This window comes from Poecilia formosa, unplaced genomic scaffold, assembly GCF_000485575.1.
Source record: "Poecilia formosa unplaced genomic scaffold, Poecilia_formosa-5.1.2 Scaffold56, whole genome shotgun sequence".
NCBI lineage: Eukaryota > Metazoa > Chordata > Actinopteri > Cyprinodontiformes > Poeciliidae > Poecilia > Poecilia formosa.
The window spans coordinates 1,657,242-1,673,871 of record NW_006799995.1 but is presented as its reverse complement, the minus strand read 5'-3'; the positions used below and the strand labels follow the sequence as shown (position 1 = coordinate 1,673,871).

The following is a 16,630-nucleotide window of genomic DNA, read 5'->3' as shown; positions in this document are numbered from 1 at the left end:
TGTATTATTTGAAAAATTACTTTCACTGGTCCAGATGTGTTTGAATTATGATCTTTATTTTATCACAAGCATTCTTTATCCTTTCATTTTCAAAACTTTCATTTCATTTTATCACAGCACACATCTTTTGTTGGCATTGTAAAGTTTACTGCACAGTATAGATCTCCAAAGGAGGTGCTACATTTCTTCAGACACAATGGTGTAATTGTACATAAAAAAAAAAAAAAATACACATAAAAACTTACAAATTTTATTTAGATTTTTCTCAACTGTCCACCACATTAAGAAGGTGTCACAATGGAGAGAACGTGACGAAACAAGAGTATTTAACACCGTAATCTTTTTTCATTTTTTAATCTTTAAGTAGTCTGTATAATACAAAGAGTCAATTCTTTGGGTAGAATAATCAGTTTGACTGTCGGTGTTAGTCAACATAAACAAACCACCAAGAAACATTAATACACATAATAGAAAAATAAGTCTGTCAGTTCTTTGACATAAGAGCAAAAAGAAATGACAGTCCAAACCAGCAAATAGCTGCTTGTGCACAATTTACTTAAGTCAAGAAACTTAAAAAAGAAAAAACAAACATATTTTATTCAAAGTGCAATCTGTCCAGAGTATTCACTGCATTTCCAGTCCTATTGCCATCACACGTTTGTGATCTCGATGCTTGAGTATCCTCGGATTGGGCTTCCTTCGGATCTGGAGGGAGTGTGATCTCGAACTTCCTGTGGTAAGGAGCCAAAACTGCTATGGCAACTCAGGTCCCGCCCACCGCGCTTTTTGGGGCTGAGCCCTATTGGAGGCTGAAACATTAAAACCTCATCACCGCAAATACATACAGAGACATATATTTTGGTAGATTTACATTCTATTTGTTGCTACAGTAATATCTGCAGTTAACTCAAAGACGTGAGCTGCACAACAAAGGTTGAAATTGAGAGAAACTCTTTTGTTTCTGAGATAGATGTACCTTCACAGCCCTCCTTCGTAAAGAACCCTCGTCATCTGTGTGCCGGGCGTTAGAGCTGGGAGGTCTGGTCAGAGAGTTCTGCCGAAGCAGCGATGGTGGAGTTATCGCACCTGAAAGATCATAACTTTGCTGTGTATTTGCTCTACAGGGAAGCAGGAAAAGAAAGAAGGTTAATACAAGTAGCATTTGGAGAGGGCATAATTCACCTTTGTGAAGCATTTACAAATGAATAGAAAATTTGCATTGGAGGTCATAGTAATGTTTCTTAGCTTGCAGCTGGGTGGGTAAAACTACCCACGGGTAATATTTGGTTAAACGAATATTTCTTTTTGACTGGTTTAATATATTCTTGATATTTTTAGATCACCAGTCAAGGCACGATGCGTCATGTTCTCTGTAACTCTAACGTTGTTCATTTTTTCTGCAGCCTGCACATGCTGGACATGAACATTTGCGGCCAACCTGGCTGAGCCGATCAGTGCCATCATCTCCTCATCAAGATGTCGCCGGACCATGTGTTTGTTGCTGGGAATTCCCAGTGCTGTCGCCATTGAGTCAGTGTTGAAAGACGGGTCAAGCATCATAACAGCTCCATGAACTCCACTACTGAGGAGGCTGTCAGCGTATTCCTGGTAATAAACATAAAAAAAACAAAACTTAACAGACTCTTAATGTTTTTTTTTTGTTTGTTTTTTTACTCCTTTGTTCATTGATGTATGGAAAAAGTCCTTCCATTGATTTACCTCAATGTAAAGTGAAGTCAGTATTATTCAGGATAAATATAAACTTAAGTATAAACCCATACAATGCCAGATTAGACATCCTTATCTGTGACTGTAATCAGTGTCACAGGAAATGCTTGTCCAGCAGCAACAACAAGGAGGATGTGATCTGACAGGTGCCGTGGCTATTTAAGGTATGGTAACAAAGGTCGTTTTCAGTCTGCTCCTTATCTCCCTATGAAAAAGAACTACCCTAGTTTATCTAACCCTATGACGAAAGAATTTTCACTTCAACAAAGAAGATCTACTTTGAGTGTTTACCATCACTGCTTCCTTCCCTCAGTCAGTTTTATGGTCTCATTATCTCCTATTATAGACTGTTGAAGAAAGAGAAAACTTACAGGAAATGTACCAAACAAAAAACAACAACATCTTTTTGGTAATATCCTTTTAGATTCAACAGCTGCATTTGCTGCTGTTGACCACAGTGTTCTCATCTCTTGCTTGGGGTACAGTGTTAGATTTAAAGGTGCAGAACTGGTTTTACTCATACACCAGTGACAGAAGTTTCAGTGTTGATTACAGAAACTGTCTGTTCATCTCAAACCCTTTTTCGTGGCGGAGTTCCTCAGGGTTCAACCCTTGATCCACTTCTTTTTGCTCTGTGCCTTCTCTCATTGAAGTCTATTCTGAGAAAAGATGAGTGCCAGATTTACCTGGACATATAAGCACATAATTAAAATCCTATCAGCTCTTTATTAAGCTGTCTAGAAGATATTTTTCTAAGGCTCTTGACTAAATTGCATTTGGATTCAGAATATGTTGTTTTCATTCATTTCATTTTGATAAGTAATTGTTTTGTGCACTTTCCTTTGAACTTCTTTACCTTTTGGCCATTGGTTTGGTCCAAATTATTTATTTTAAATTATTTCCCAAGTGGGTTTGCTTGAGTCTTTCTGACCATTTAGACTTGAGAATACTGTCTTTTTTTGTGCTGTGTCACCTTGAGGTCAATATCTTTGATCCATTTCATGACGCGATGAGACGTCCATACCAGCGGATCCTCATTCTCGTGCTCACACTGTATCCGGCGAGCCTGCAGCACCTGGGACATTATTTCGTGAAACACATTTTACCCAGTTGATAGCTTCCATCACTTGTTTTGTGCACATTCAAGCAGATTCATCCCCGAAGCTCTTTTTCTTGCTCACCTCCTTGTTGAAGTCGAGCGACTGCAGCAGTTCGATGCCCAGCAACAGGCTGACCTGATGGAACTTCTTGGTGATGTTGAGGTGACGTTCTAGGTCACGGCGGGTCAGGGAGTTCAGCATCCGCCCGTCCACCAGGTGAGTGTGGAAAGCCTGGGAGTACTGAGGCAATCCCACGTCACTTAACCAGGCCTTGGCCACCCAGTGGTGATCCAAATCTGCGGCCTTAGACAGCCTACAGACAGACAAAGGGTTATTCATGGAGAAAATTGCAATATACAATGTTACAGTCTATTAAGTAGAAATGACAAGGCGGATCACGTATATGTATTTATTGGAGTGTTGCTACAATGACAACCGCAGAGCTTACCGTTAAATTAGTTCTCAAGGATTATTTTATTCTAGAGTGACACTGTAACTAAGGCTGTTTTATGAGAAGGTTCAGGTGAGATTTATATCACGGCACAGCACAGACACAGCCCTTTCAATGGCATTCTTTTAACAGCAGACGGTGGGAATTCTGTCTGTTTGGACTTATCAGCAGCCTGTGATCCCATTAACCAAAGGATTATGTTTTTCTGGTTGGTATTAAAGGAACAGCTCTTTTCTGTTTCAAGACAGGTATGAACTTCTCTGTCAGTCTAGGAACTCAGTCCTCTTTAGCAGCCAGGTGGACAGGACAGACAATTTCATTGTCAACAATGAAGCTTCCGTAATTTGTGTAGAAGCAAAACCAGTGCTGCACGTTTAATCCCAACACAGCACCCCGGGCAAGAGATAAAAACACTGTGATCACAGCAGCAGAACATCCAGGCTTGTCTGCCAGTTTAAGCTAAGTAGCAGTAAAGCACTTACCTGTCTGGCTGAAATTAAAACCTCAGAAAAAGTAGACTCAGGTAATCTGATTTAGAAAATCTAATTGCGCCCAGTACAGATTATTTATTTATTTATTTATTTATTTATTTATTTTAATTGGGGTCTTATTTTATTCTGAATAATTATCTTAAGTTTGACAAACAGCAGTCAAATTTTTTTCCAACTACTACTCAATGCTAAAGAAAGACCTTAACTCTCTTTTAAGGATCTTGAGACGATTACTCATGCTTTTATCACCTCTCGGAACGATTGCAGCTCTTTACACGCCGGGCTAGCTTTGTCATGCCTGCAAGTAGCTCTAGTTGGCACAAAGCAGCATGAACACTAGCTCCAGTCTTAACATCTCTATATTGGCTTCCTATTTGTCATTGCACTGATTTTACAGCTTTCTTGCTCACTTTAACATTTTTAAGTGGTCTAGCCACGTTCTGTCTTCACAATCTCCTCAATATCCACACCTTTCAGGGTCCTCCAGTCACTCAGCCAGTTTCTCCTCAGTGTTCTGGGATCAGTTAAAATGTTGAGGTGATTGAACATTTGCTGTGGCAGCCCAAGAGAGTGGAATACGCGACCTCTACATGTCCATGCTGCTCACATTACAATGTATTTTAAAAACTAATTTTTCCCCTGGCCTTTGACATAAGAGAAGCTAATTAGTTTTTAGAAAGGATTTATTGTTTTCATTTATTGCATTACAGTTTTATTCTACGTCTTCTATCTTACAGGTAATTTGTGAGGCACTTCTGTCAACTGTTTAAATATGCTGCATGCCGTAAATAAAACTGTACTTCATTAACTGTGTCATTTTCTATTTTATTTAAATTTCTATTAATACTTTGTAGATGTGTTTCTATGTATTTTATATGACTGCATGTCGTAATTTTATGATCAACTGATAAATACATTATTTTGGGTGGAAGCTAGTTGGTTTTTGCCTCTTCCTGCACTGTTATTAGTTTTACTATTTCTCAATATCTTTGATCTCCATTTTAATTGTGCAAACTAGACTGAATAAATTTGACAAACACTAGCAGGATGATAATAGAAGATAAAGGATAGACAGCAGAGACAGATGAAAACTACAAATATCTCGGAACCATGCTGGATAAGTTAAAAAGTTATTCAGAGAACTTGCAGTTAACCTGCTTAATTTTCATCTGTTAAATTTTAATCTGTTTGATGTGTTTTTAACTTCTTTGTACACGCGCTTTGGAAAAACTCAGTAAAAGGGTGAGCAATGACTGTTTTGTCTCTGAAACTTTTATATCTTTTATATATAAAACTTTTATATCGATAAGTTACTGATATTCTTCTTTTACAGACCATTTACTGAATCTGTGTTGACGTTTTCTCTTGTCTGGTCAAAAACTCTGGTAAAAAAATAAATCCATTAAGTAGAGAAATAAATACAATTCTGGGACTTGAACAGTGCAGTCTTACAGACCTGTTCAACAGACATATAATCAGGAAAACTAAAGGCATTATTTCTGACAGCTCTCATTATTTACATGAAAAGTTCCAGTTTCTGCTTTCTACAGCTCAGACTTCTTTGTATGAGAAGTATTATTAGCACTCCTTTGTTTTTCTTTTTAATGCAGCACAAGACAGGACTATCACTGGCATTTGATTTGTTGGTTTTTATTTATTCTACATTATGAATGTTGATAACTGTTGTTGGATGACTGTTGGTACTCTGCCTATCTTGTATTAACTGCTCTTGATGTTACTTTGATTGTTTCTTAGTTTTTATGTCTTTTTTCCTTCTTTTTTACTCGCGGTAACATTAATTGCCCTTTAGGACTCAAAGAAACCTGAACCTGATGTGGATATTTAAGTTTTTTGCTGAATCTATGACCAACTTGAACTGCAAACGTTGTGACTCCTTGCATTTCTTTCATAAGACATTACTAACATTTTCATGTGATCAAATTAAACCTAGAATGTAAAAAAAAAAAAAAAAAAACTCATAAAAAAGAAAGCCCTACCAAATATAAGCCTTATAGAAGAATAAATCTACAAATTTATGTCAAGCTGAAAGAATCCTTCTGTGAACCTTAAAAAAAGAAAAAAGAGGCTTTGACAAATATTTAAAGGCCTGTCACTAAATACCTGATATTTCCCGACAGGAAATAGCGGATAAATCACCACAGTACAATTGTAGCAAATGTTATGTAAAATATCAGATGGGTCTGACCTGCCTCACCCTGCAAAACGAGAATTTCTACTCTATTTTTTGGCTTTTGAGATGACAGGTTGGTTTTTACTTCAAATGACCAACAGATGGCCCTCTATGCACACGCTGCCATGTCTTATAACGCTCAGTTTCTCCAATGAGGCTGTTTTTAGGCCTTCCTCACTCTTTGCCATTCTCAGCCTCTCTGTAATCCTCTATGGCCAGGCGAAGTTTCCGGCGGTGCATTAAACTGCTGACGCCCAAACCCAGCTCCAGGTCTTCATCCGTCAGTCCCAGTAAGACCTGGAAAATGTTAGAACGGACCCGTTACAACCCCTCCTGCTTGGAAGCTTGAAATGAAGCCCGCAGCTGGCGTTACCTTTCCGCTCTTGACATTTTCCGAGCAGGTGCGGATGTACATAGGCATCGCCATAACAACCTCCAGCCAGGCCTGAACGGTGCCAGCCCTCCACTGAGACATGGGCGTCATCCTGGCCAGCTCCACTTGCTGGAGGCGGTCGAGCTGGTCCTCCGACCCATCTGACAGGCTGAGGCGGGTCGAGCTGTAGAGGCTGTCTGAGTCTGGGTGGGTGAGGGGGATGAGGTTCAGATGGGTGATGTGGGTGAAGTTTTTGAGTGGAGGCAGGGGTGGCAGTGGGTTTTGTGAGCAATGATAAGAGCAAAGGCGTTAATGCGCCACAACAATAAGAGGTTCAATGTGAAAAAATAAGCCCGTTGGGAGGGAAATCATTTTCTTTCATTACAAGAATGTGCTCGGCAGCTATAGTACTGGAAACAAGGATGCAGCTTTTTATTAACAAGCTCCTCACTTAAAAAGTCCATTAAGTGGAGCATCTGTTTGAGCTTTTAAAATAACATGACTCATCCATATAAATAAGCCTGCAGGAACCCTACAGTTAGGCGATGTGTGGAGTATTCTCATGCATCTTATATTACATCAATGTCCTGCTGGCACCCTGAATGGATGTAAAGCTATCCCCCCCGCAGATTTTCAACGTTTATCCAAAAAAAAAAAAAAAATTATGATAGCTCAAACATTTACATTTTATCAATAAATTATGTTTTCAGGAGGCAAAACAAAAAAAAAAAACGCTAATGAAAGCGTTTCCCTTACTCGAACAGCAGGTGGCGACATCCTCACAGTTCATTATGCATCGCTTCCTTGTATTTGATGTACACAGGAAGTGTGTAGCCGCAAAAATAGCCACACGACTCATGTATTACATTTGCAAATCTTTGAATTATTACCATGCATTTCAACACACCTATTTTGTTTGCCTCGCCCTATGAAAGAACATTAGCCACAGCCATCAAGGCTAAAACAGTGAGGCTGCTGGGAAACTAATGAGCCTAAGATAAAAGCATCCATCTTTCAGCTCAGTCATAATGGACAATGCAGAGTCTTTGTCCTTGTTCTCTGCACATTCAGCATCCATTTTATTACAGTGAAAAAAAAATAAAATATCTATAGATATATAGATATACGTCAGATTGAATACTGTCCTCTGTCATAGTCACAACTTTTGAGATTTTGCTCTAAGCTTTACCCAGAAGAGCCCCAAATAAAGAAAAATGTATCATTTTGGTTCTTCTTGCTTTCTGCGTCTCTGCAGTAATAGGCAAACACAAAACTAATCAGTTGTACCGAGTTGAGTGTGTTGACTCAAAAAAAGATTTAGGAGTGGACCGATCTTTGTAAACTTTCATTTCATACCTTGTGATTTAAATCAAACTGAATAAATCGACTTTTTGAGAAGAACTTCTGTTTTTCAAACTTAAAGTTGCTTTTTTTTTTTTTACTATGAAAATCACACTGAAACACTGAAAGAAAACCCACTTATTGCAGCTTATTTAATGGTGCTTGAGAGAACTAAGCCAATGAGCAAACCTGTTATTTGTTTATCAGAAATATGTTACTGGATGGATGATTTGACTGAAAAGTAGATCCAAATCATGAAAGTATCAAAATTATATTCCATAGATCAAATACAACCCCCTCTATTTGTGCCTAATCGTAGCTTAGGAAACCCTAAGCCTTGCAGGGTTTCCTGTTCTTGGAGTGATCGTTTGGAATTTACTGGATTTTAAACTTTATTTGTTTAGATAAAAAAATAAATAAATAAAAAATCTAATTGTGGTCACAGCCTGTGCTTAAATGGTAGACATCATGAAACATTTAGAGGCAATTACTCCTCAGCACAGTCGTGCAGGTTTCGACTCCATGGCCCCACAACGTTTTCTGAACAATTTCCCTTTTCTCTGTCTGCCTGCTTTCCTCTCACGTTACGATAAATAAAGGCTCCTAGTATCACAACAACAAAAAATACAGATAAAATATGCTGACTGAAAACTCCTCTACCACATTCTGTTAACTTGGTTTGATAGGGAGGTTTGAACACAATTAGTCATATCTTAGAAGAGTCACCCGACTCAGATGGGGATGAAAACCTTTATCGATGGAAATAGGGTGCAAATATAAAATCTTCTGAAATAAATCAACTATATGTGAGATATTAACACCATGTCAGTTTAAATAAACTAAAGCCTGCAACAGAATACAGCCTACTCTATTAGAAAATATTTGTTGTTCTGCATGTCTGTCTGGCATAACAACATGACAAATCCAAGTCTGCATTTGTTTTTTTCAGTAATAGATTTTGAGAACTTTTGGGATGATGGTGGAATATGAGAATTTCATCATGGATATAAAGTCAAACAAAAACTGATCTATACTGCAGTCATATATAATGACTCTATAATAATGAGTCATTATAGAGACTCATTATAGAGTCTCTATAATGATAGTGGCATAAACAATATTTTTTTGATCAAACCAAAACAAACAATGCACAAAACCATGGACACCGCTTTTGTTTGATCTGGGTAATGTGTCCTGACTGACCTTCAGTGACCTCCACTCATGCATTCAATAATATTTTTTTAAAAACTGCAGCAGCAAAATTGGAAATTAATCTGACATAAACCAACACAAAAAGTAATTTTTTTCATTCTTTTTTTTTTTACCAGTTTTGCTAGATTTGACATATTTTTTGAGCCCAAGTTCTTATAAGAAACAAACAAAAAAAGAATCTACCAAGATGTGGCTAATAAAGTGACTTGCCAATATATGTCATGAAACTTACTGTTGCTCTCAAAAGCCTGTTTCGGCACTGACTTTCTGTTTCACACGTTACATCTTCTTTCTATAAAGCAAAACAAAACAAAAAAAAAAACCTCTACACTTCAACTTGAAGAAGTGCCAAGTCGGGTCAGAGTGTGACGTTGTTTGAAAGTTAGAAGGTATCTGCCAACACAGTTTGCAACCCAGTGCAACTCTTTGTTGAAGCAACAAGAAATCGTCTTTCCTCCAAACTCTTTGAATGTGACTGGTTGCTTCTTGGGTCGCTCCACTGTGTTGAGAGTAGGATGGGAGTTTGGCAGGAAGGGGTCAGAGTTACAGGTTAGTGGTCACGTTGGTACACACCATTATTGACACCATGCGCTCACACATGAGATCTGACATGGCCTTATCTTCCCTTATCCCTTTTGTTTTGACAAAACTAATGCAGCTTTTTGAGAAATGTAGGGTGGGGGGAAAATTAGCTGGGAATGAAGAAATCAGAGAGGGGAACAGAGGAAAAAAAGGCCATTTGAAGGCTGCACACTGCAGCAACCCCACGTTAAAAACGGGACAGAAGTAACAACAAAAAAACACATAACACAAACACAGGAAAAGAGAGGACAGCCACATAGAAATCATTATCCTTTATTTTATTTTAAAATAATATTTATTTTTTTATTGTTTGTTTTCTTTTTTTAGCGCAACGTCGTTGCCATGCCTTAGAAAGTTGCTACTATATCTACTTCTAAATATCTCAGTTCCACACTGAGGCCTACATCTCTGACTTTAAATAAAACTCTTCAATAATAATAATAACAATAATATTCATCTCATTTCTGTAATGCTATCTCATTTTTACAAAAAAGTAAAATATCTGTGGAAGAATAAAAACACACCCCGTGGCTCAGAATATGAAATCATACAATGCTGCATTTGATATGTAGTTTCCCCCCCCCCCCAGTCAGCAGGTAAAAACTGGTTAAATGAAAACATAAAAAGTAGCCTGTATTTTTCCTATATACTATTTGATAATGAACACCTTAACTGGTTGAGTTGTTCCTATAAATACAGCTGTATATGCGATGATTTATCTTTGAATTTCCTAAATGTTTCAGATAATCAAGCAGGTGAGAATGTCCAGCCATATGTTCTTGTCTTAAAACTCAAGCGTGCTCGAGTTATGAAGCTTCACAAGGCTCCATGACTCAACTCTAGCACACTAGCTAATCCGCCTCTGAATCATAGAAAAAAAAAATAAATAAGATCTTCAAGTCAAAATTTGGAATTAAATCTGAACTAAAGGCTTCGGTAATGACTTAGAGTAGGCTATTTAAAACCCTCCAGTGAGGCTGATTTACATACTGGTGCAAAGAAAAGTGGGCTAAATTCCTCCACAGTGATGTAAAAGACTCATTGCCAATTATCATAAATAGCTGATGGAAGTTGTTGCTGGCAAGGGTGGAACAATTAGTAGCTGGTTTTAGAGGGCAATTCTTTTTTCACGCAAGGGCAGGATGCTTTGGATAGCTTAACGAATTAAAATCATAATTTGAAACTGCGTTTTTTATTTACTCGGGTTGTCGTGTCTTGTATCAAAATTAGTTTGATGANGATGTAAAAGACTCATTGCCAATTATCATAAATAGCTGATGGAAGTTGTTGCTGGCAAGGGTGGAACAATTAGTAGCTGGTTTTAGAGGGCAATTATTTTTTCACGCAAGGGCAGGATGCTTTGGATAGCTTAACGAATTAAAATCATAATTTGAAACTGCATTTTATATTTACTCAGGTTGTCGTGTCTTGTATCAAAATTAGTTTGATGATCTGAAACATTGAACTGTGACTATGTTTAAAAAAAAAAAAAAAAAGTCTGGCAGCAAATACTTTTTCCAAAGATCCTCTTTTCTCGTAAAGTCTGGTTAAAAAAATAGCTCCAGTGCCTTCTTGCACTGTTTTGGGGTGGTTTTTGGTACAGCTAAAGAAAACCCAGTGATAATTTAATGTCAGGGAGAGAAGAGATTTCCAGTGGGGGCAGTGCAGACTCCAATTTGATCCAGGATGAAAAGAATCCTGTGTCTCTGGACATTCTTTGGCTTGAAGAAATGTTATTAACCTTTAACACAGAGCTAATTGCTTTTTTTTCTCCCCCCAGTAGTAGCTTAAACTGAAGAATGTCTAGTGAGCTCAGGGGGTCACCTGGAAAGCAATGCTTTTACTTGATTAGTATGCTTAAGACCTGATTTCTAACCTTCCGAGGTGGCACTCATCAGCGTTGGAGTCTTTTGTTTAATGTACGCTTCTTTTAATTGCAGTTCCAGTTATTAATTAAAAACAACTTTGATTCCAGCGGTCTGCAAAAGTCTTGACCATCGGTTTTATATCTAGCGTCTAATTTTAGAAACATAATCCAACCCCAGCAGCTTTTCGGAGTATTAGCATAATGATAGCTGCGAGCAACGGCGAGATCAAGTTAAGAGAAAATGGGAGGAAAAACTATGAATGATTTAAAATAGTGTTGGTTTCTTGACAGCTTTGCTGATCTTGAAATTTCCAAAATGATTTCCACTTGGAAATGTTGCCTTGGAGATGCAGAATAAGGCTAAATTGCTAAACCATAACAGAGTAATCAAAGAAAATTAAAGAGCCGAGCTTAAAAATCAAAAAGGATGCATTTGAATCGGATAAAACCATGAATAAACATCATGAAATCAGTAACTGGCCTCTCTTTTTTTTTTTTTTTTAAAGTGCCTTCTTGACAACATATGCAACACAACCCTCTCAGCATGCTTTGGGGGTCTGAGGCTATTTGCATGCATGTTCCATGTTCAGGTGTGTGCATTGTCTTGCATAAGTATCCCTCGAGCGTTTGGATATTTTGTCACATCACAGCCACAAACTTCAATGGATTGTATGTGACGGACTGACACAGAGCAAACCAGAACCGTGGAGGCATTCATGGTTGATCTAAAAAAAAAATCTGAATGATGTAGAAACCATTTAGCTCTCTTTACTCCGTTACCCCATAAACAGCGATGAAACCGTCTGCCTAGCGATTACCGGTTACCTGATTTATACACACAGTCTCTTAGAATAAGCCAAGCTGATCTATCAAGGACGTCTGAGGACACTAGTGAACAAGCAACACCATAGAGATCAAGGGTCACTGCAGACACATCAAGGTTAAAGTTGTGCTACAGATTAAATCTAAGTTGGATTAAAAAAAAAAAAAATCCTTTTAAAATTTTAGCTCATCACAAAGCAATGTTAAACGCGCCATTAATACCTACGAAAGCACATGTGTCAAACTTGATGCTCGGGGGACAAATCTGGCCCACCATAGCTTTTTATGTAGCCATCTAGACTCCAGATGCTAAATTACATTAATCACAGAAATTCACGCATAATCAATGGATCATTTTGTCATTCTAGTGCATAACTGTTAAGTTTGTTTCAAAATTTCCGCCACAAATTGTGAAAAATATTGGGAACCTTCTCCTGTAAGGGGCAGTATTTCTTCTCATTTTACAACACTGTTGCCTCAGCCTCATGTGATGTCAAATAATTAGCCGGTCCGTGACCGATGCCATTTTGCAAGCTCTCAGTTAGCGTGATCTCTGGTCAGGTGAAAACAGAATGTAACGTTTTGGCCCAACATGGTAAAACACTTTGGCGGCAGCATCATGATTGGTGGGAAGCTGGTTAGAGTTGATAGAAACATGGATGGAGCAATCCTGGAGTAAAAATCTGCTATCAATATAGAACAGACATACAACCAGAGCATCATTTGGATGGAATTAGATAATTAGTTATTTTTGCAAAAATGTGGAGAAAAGAAAAAAATGAATACCTTGGCAAGGCACTGTACGTTCTATCTTAGCAGATAGAAATCTTTTTTTTTTTTTTTTTTTTTTTTGCATTTCCTGTTTGGCTTCATCATTATTATTGAACAAACGGTTCAGCGTAGAAAGCTGACCCCGTGCTCAGCGGCTCTTTTGCAACCAGTTAGAGCCCCTGTTCAGTTTTCGTTTTCTGAGGAATGCGATAAATGATAATCGAATTGTTGTTGGAACTGAGGAGTCTGCATGTTGCCTACAGGAAACTGTTCTCATCATGGCTGTGTGAAAAGGGAGGGGAGGACCAGGCAGGACAAAAAAAACAAAAAAAACAAAGGGGCTTTGAGTTGTGAGGGGAATTCATGTCAAAATGAACAAAAGTTAATCGGAACATGGAGACATTTACAAGCACAGAGTGAACAACAACCGTTGTTATTTACAGATACAGCAGTCCTTCAAGTTTCCAGCTTTTTGAAAACAAAAAGTCAAGAAGAAGATCCAGGAACACAGCTTTGACAGAGCAAGTCCACATTGTTGCTGTGTTTTTCTATTTACAGAAGTGTACATACGTACAGGTGCAATGTGTTCAATAAGAGATGCACTTCGGCAAAGCAAGACGCGCCTCTGGCTCCTGACTCGGCCTCTGACCGTTGGCCTAACCACGCATGTGCACACAAACACACACACACACACACACCCACACGAACATGTACAATTATCCCCCTTGTTGTGGGGCTAAACAGGCGCATGTATTATATTATATCTATACACTCCGACATCCGTCCTCTCACACATTAAATGCAACGTGGTCCACAGGTGGGTTCACTCAGAGAGCTGTGCTTTTTACCAGTCTGCATCCTCTTCTATGTAATAATCGGGTGTGGAAGTACCATCAAACAAACCGGGGTCCAGAGACTTGCGTTGCTTTCCCCGGGCAAAGACACGCGACAGCGAGCCCAGCCCCATCTTCTCTTTCTTCTTCTTACGCTTCGCCTCCTCCAGATCTTCTAGGGACTGCAGGAGGAACAAGAGAGGAAAAAAAAAAAAAAACTGAACTGACGACCACAGAAAAGGAGAGTTACAAGAGCAGAAAGGTTGCAAAAAAAAAAAAAATACCAAAAGAGATCACGACAGAAAGGAGAGATGAAACTTTTCATGCTGTTGGAGCACACACCTATTTACTACCCAGTTCATTTTTGTTTTATTTTTGTTTTTAATCACCACAAAAAAAAAAAAAAAAAAATCATATCACGCCTCCAGAGTGAGTGCACGACAGAAATACATGGGGACAAATGTGAACTCAGCCAAAAGGACGGCGAGGGGGAAACGACGGCGGCCAGGCGGTGGAACAGTCAGCAGTTACTACGAGAGCAGAACAGGTGATCACTTGGGAGGGCGCAGAGGCGGGCAGCTCTTACATTGCAGAGGGAGTGAGTCCGGTGACGTGGCGAGTTTATGTCGCTGGGCGTCGACGACCGATCTCCCTCCACTGCAGAGGCGTCAGAGATGATGGAGGGCTGACGCGAGTGGATGGGGCTCACTCGCACCGCAGCCACTAGACGGGACAAGAGGGGAGAGAGGACAGGCTTACCTTTGTCTCGGGAGTTTGGGGCACCAACGGTACAAAATCAGAGGGAGTGGGGAAATAAAATAAAATAAAATAAAATAAAATGTGGTGGACCCTCAGTATCAGTACAACACAGCAGAATAAAACTTAGCTTAAAAATGAATGGAGGAAGAAAAAGAGAGTATATTTTTCTAACCAGCTGCAGTTGCTAAGCAACAGGGAAACAGCTTCACAGAGGTTTAGAGAGCGTGTGCCCGAACCAATGAGACTGATACATAAAGCACAGCCAATTGCAATGCAATTTGGAGTTCGTGACTGTTCCCACATCTTCCCCGTCTTCTTGCGTTCGTCCGCGACTTCCTCCAGATGTCCCCAATTAGTTAGCAACTGGTGCGTGGACCTACGGCTGCCATTTAAAACAATGCATCTTAAGGCTTTTGTACAGCTGCGAGGCTAATTTGTGCAGCGTTTTCTCCACTTTATTGCTTTCTTCTATGTTTTTTTTTTTTATGTCGGAAAACATTGTTTGGCAAAGCCCGTAGTTACGGCTTTCCAAAAACATCAGACTTTGTGTGTAGTAACATAAGTCCTGCCTAGGAAGTGTGGGGCTCCCGCTGCAACACCCCTTTAGTGGAGGCTGTGGGACATAGGAATTCAACAGAAACTTTACTGTTACAGCAACACAGAACGTTTTGTTCTCTCACGAGACTGATGATAAATATGCTATTAGCAATATGCTCGCAAAGTAAAGGGAAGGAAATAAAATATCACAGCTAAGAATGGAATGTCCAGTTGTTGTTTTTTTTTTTTTTCTATTTAAGCACGCCAATATTATCTGTACACCACTGAGTTAGAAAAGTTTTAAAAAATTGGCTGTTTGTGATATTTGTGTTGGATTATGCAAAGTAATCATTTAGATAATTGTTGTAGCATTTACTGAAACTTTTACCACAAAACCAAGATTAAAATTTCTCTGACAAAGAGTCACATATATGTCAGTGATCAAAATACTGGCAAGTCAGTGAAGGTTGTCTGCATATGTATTTATGTGCATTCAGATATCCTGAGTGAAGTTGTATTTTGGTTTTGTAAAAACATAATAATTAATTTATTAAAAATATGTTTTTTTTTTTTTTGCAAGTCTCTCAACACAAACTCAGTTTTACGGAGGAGTGAAGCTGCAAAAACTACCGATATACTTTCTGTCTACATGATGTAGAACTGTAGAATTGAACTCCTCCAGAAAAAGGAATTCAAATTCCAAATGTGATTTTGCAATACCTCTAGAGAGACAATATCAGAACCGCCACTGAATCCTTATTTTTGTGCGTGTTTATTTACAAGCTGACTAAGGATTGACAAAGAAAAAACTGGAGTAATGGACCTCAAGGTGTGTTTGATCTGTTCACTAATTTCTGCTCCATAAACATTTATGCCGTTCTCCGTACTGGTAAAACTGAGGGCATCCTGTTGATACAATTGAGGGTAACTTTCTCTGGCAAACATGAAACCTGTTCCAAAGGAAGGAGTCACACTTCTGCACATGAGAAATGATCTGAAAGCTACGTATAACCCTGCACTAATTTTCCACATTGTGGTTCCCCAAATCTGAATGTAATCAATGCTTTAAACAAACAGCACATCTCTTAATAAGTACTCAGTTTTGGAAATTGTGCTCTATTTTGTTGGGGGGGAGGTGGGGGAGCTAACTCCAGTGCAGCTTTGCTACAGTAAAACCCTCGCATATTTTGTATTTGCATTAAAATGTAATTAAGTTCTAATTATACTAGAAAGCGGCACTCAAATCCGCCATTCCTTTTAGACTAATGCTTACAAGTCATAGGAGATCCTGTTTCTTTTTCGACTCTGACAAAGACGAAACCTGAAAATGTCGACATAAAAATTCAAACACATATTCCATTTAGGACTGACCACATGCACTTAACATGCAACTTATTTTTGGCTGCCACCTCAGAGGAAATAAAGCGCATGGCATAACACAGCTGGAACATCATAATATTTAGCAGATGGCGCGATTTAATGCGTAGAGACCAGCTTCACGTGAGGCATGCAGTTTGTAAGCGATGGGGCCACAAATCTCAACACGTTTACGAGGCAATCTGCCCTCGTGTC

At 38.8% G+C, this 16,630-nt stretch overlaps 2 protein-coding genes across 4 annotated transcripts in view; both read right to left on the bottom strand.

Moving 5' to 3' along the window:
* On the bottom strand, positions 1-8,708 carry LOC103138956 (kazrin-A-like). The gene is made up of 7 exons (XM_007553373.2): positions 6,335-8,708; positions 6,140-6,258; positions 2,910-3,141; positions 2,702-2,803; positions 1,439-1,605; positions 977-1,118; positions 1-809 (listed from the first exon to the last, which is right to left on the bottom strand). The coding sequence occupies exons 1-7, from the start codon at positions 6,443-6,445 to the stop codon at positions 651-653; spliced, it is 1,032 nt and encodes a 343-aa protein (XP_007553435.2). The 5' UTR covers positions 6,446-8,708; the 3' UTR covers positions 1-650.
* Positions 8,709-11,242: 2,534 nt separating this feature from the next.
* Positions 11,243-16,630, bottom strand: part of LOC103138958 (kazrin-like) — a 158,618-nt gene continuing 153,230 nt past the window's right edge. For 2 of the 3 annotated variants that reach the window (XM_007553374.2, XM_007553375.2), the window contains 2 exons: positions 14,349-14,485; positions 11,243-13,944 (listed from right to left, as the gene is read on the bottom strand). In XM_007553374.2, the coding sequence (XP_007553436.1) occupies positions 13,774-13,944; positions 14,349-14,485 (308 nt within the window). In that variant the 3' untranslated portion in view covers positions 11,243-13,773. The remainder of the gene's footprint in view (positions 13,945-14,348; positions 14,486-16,630) is intronic. The other variant, XM_016672115.1, reaches the window with a different exon arrangement.

Excerpts from the sequence above, each read along its gene's own strand:
- LOC103138956 (XM_007553373.2), bottom strand. The coding sequence starts at position 6,445 with ATGACGCCCATGTCTCAGTGGAGGGCTGGCACCGTTCAGGCCTGGCTG. Across the intron at positions 1,606-2,701 it reads TCAAAGATATTGACCTCAAG|GAATACGCTGACAGCCTCCT; the intron begins GTGACACAGCAC and ends GTTTATTACCAG. Across the intron at positions 1,119-1,438 it reads GCACTGATCGGCTCAGCCAG|AGCAAATACACAGCAAAGTT; the intron begins GTTGGCCGCAAA and ends GCTTCCCTGTAG.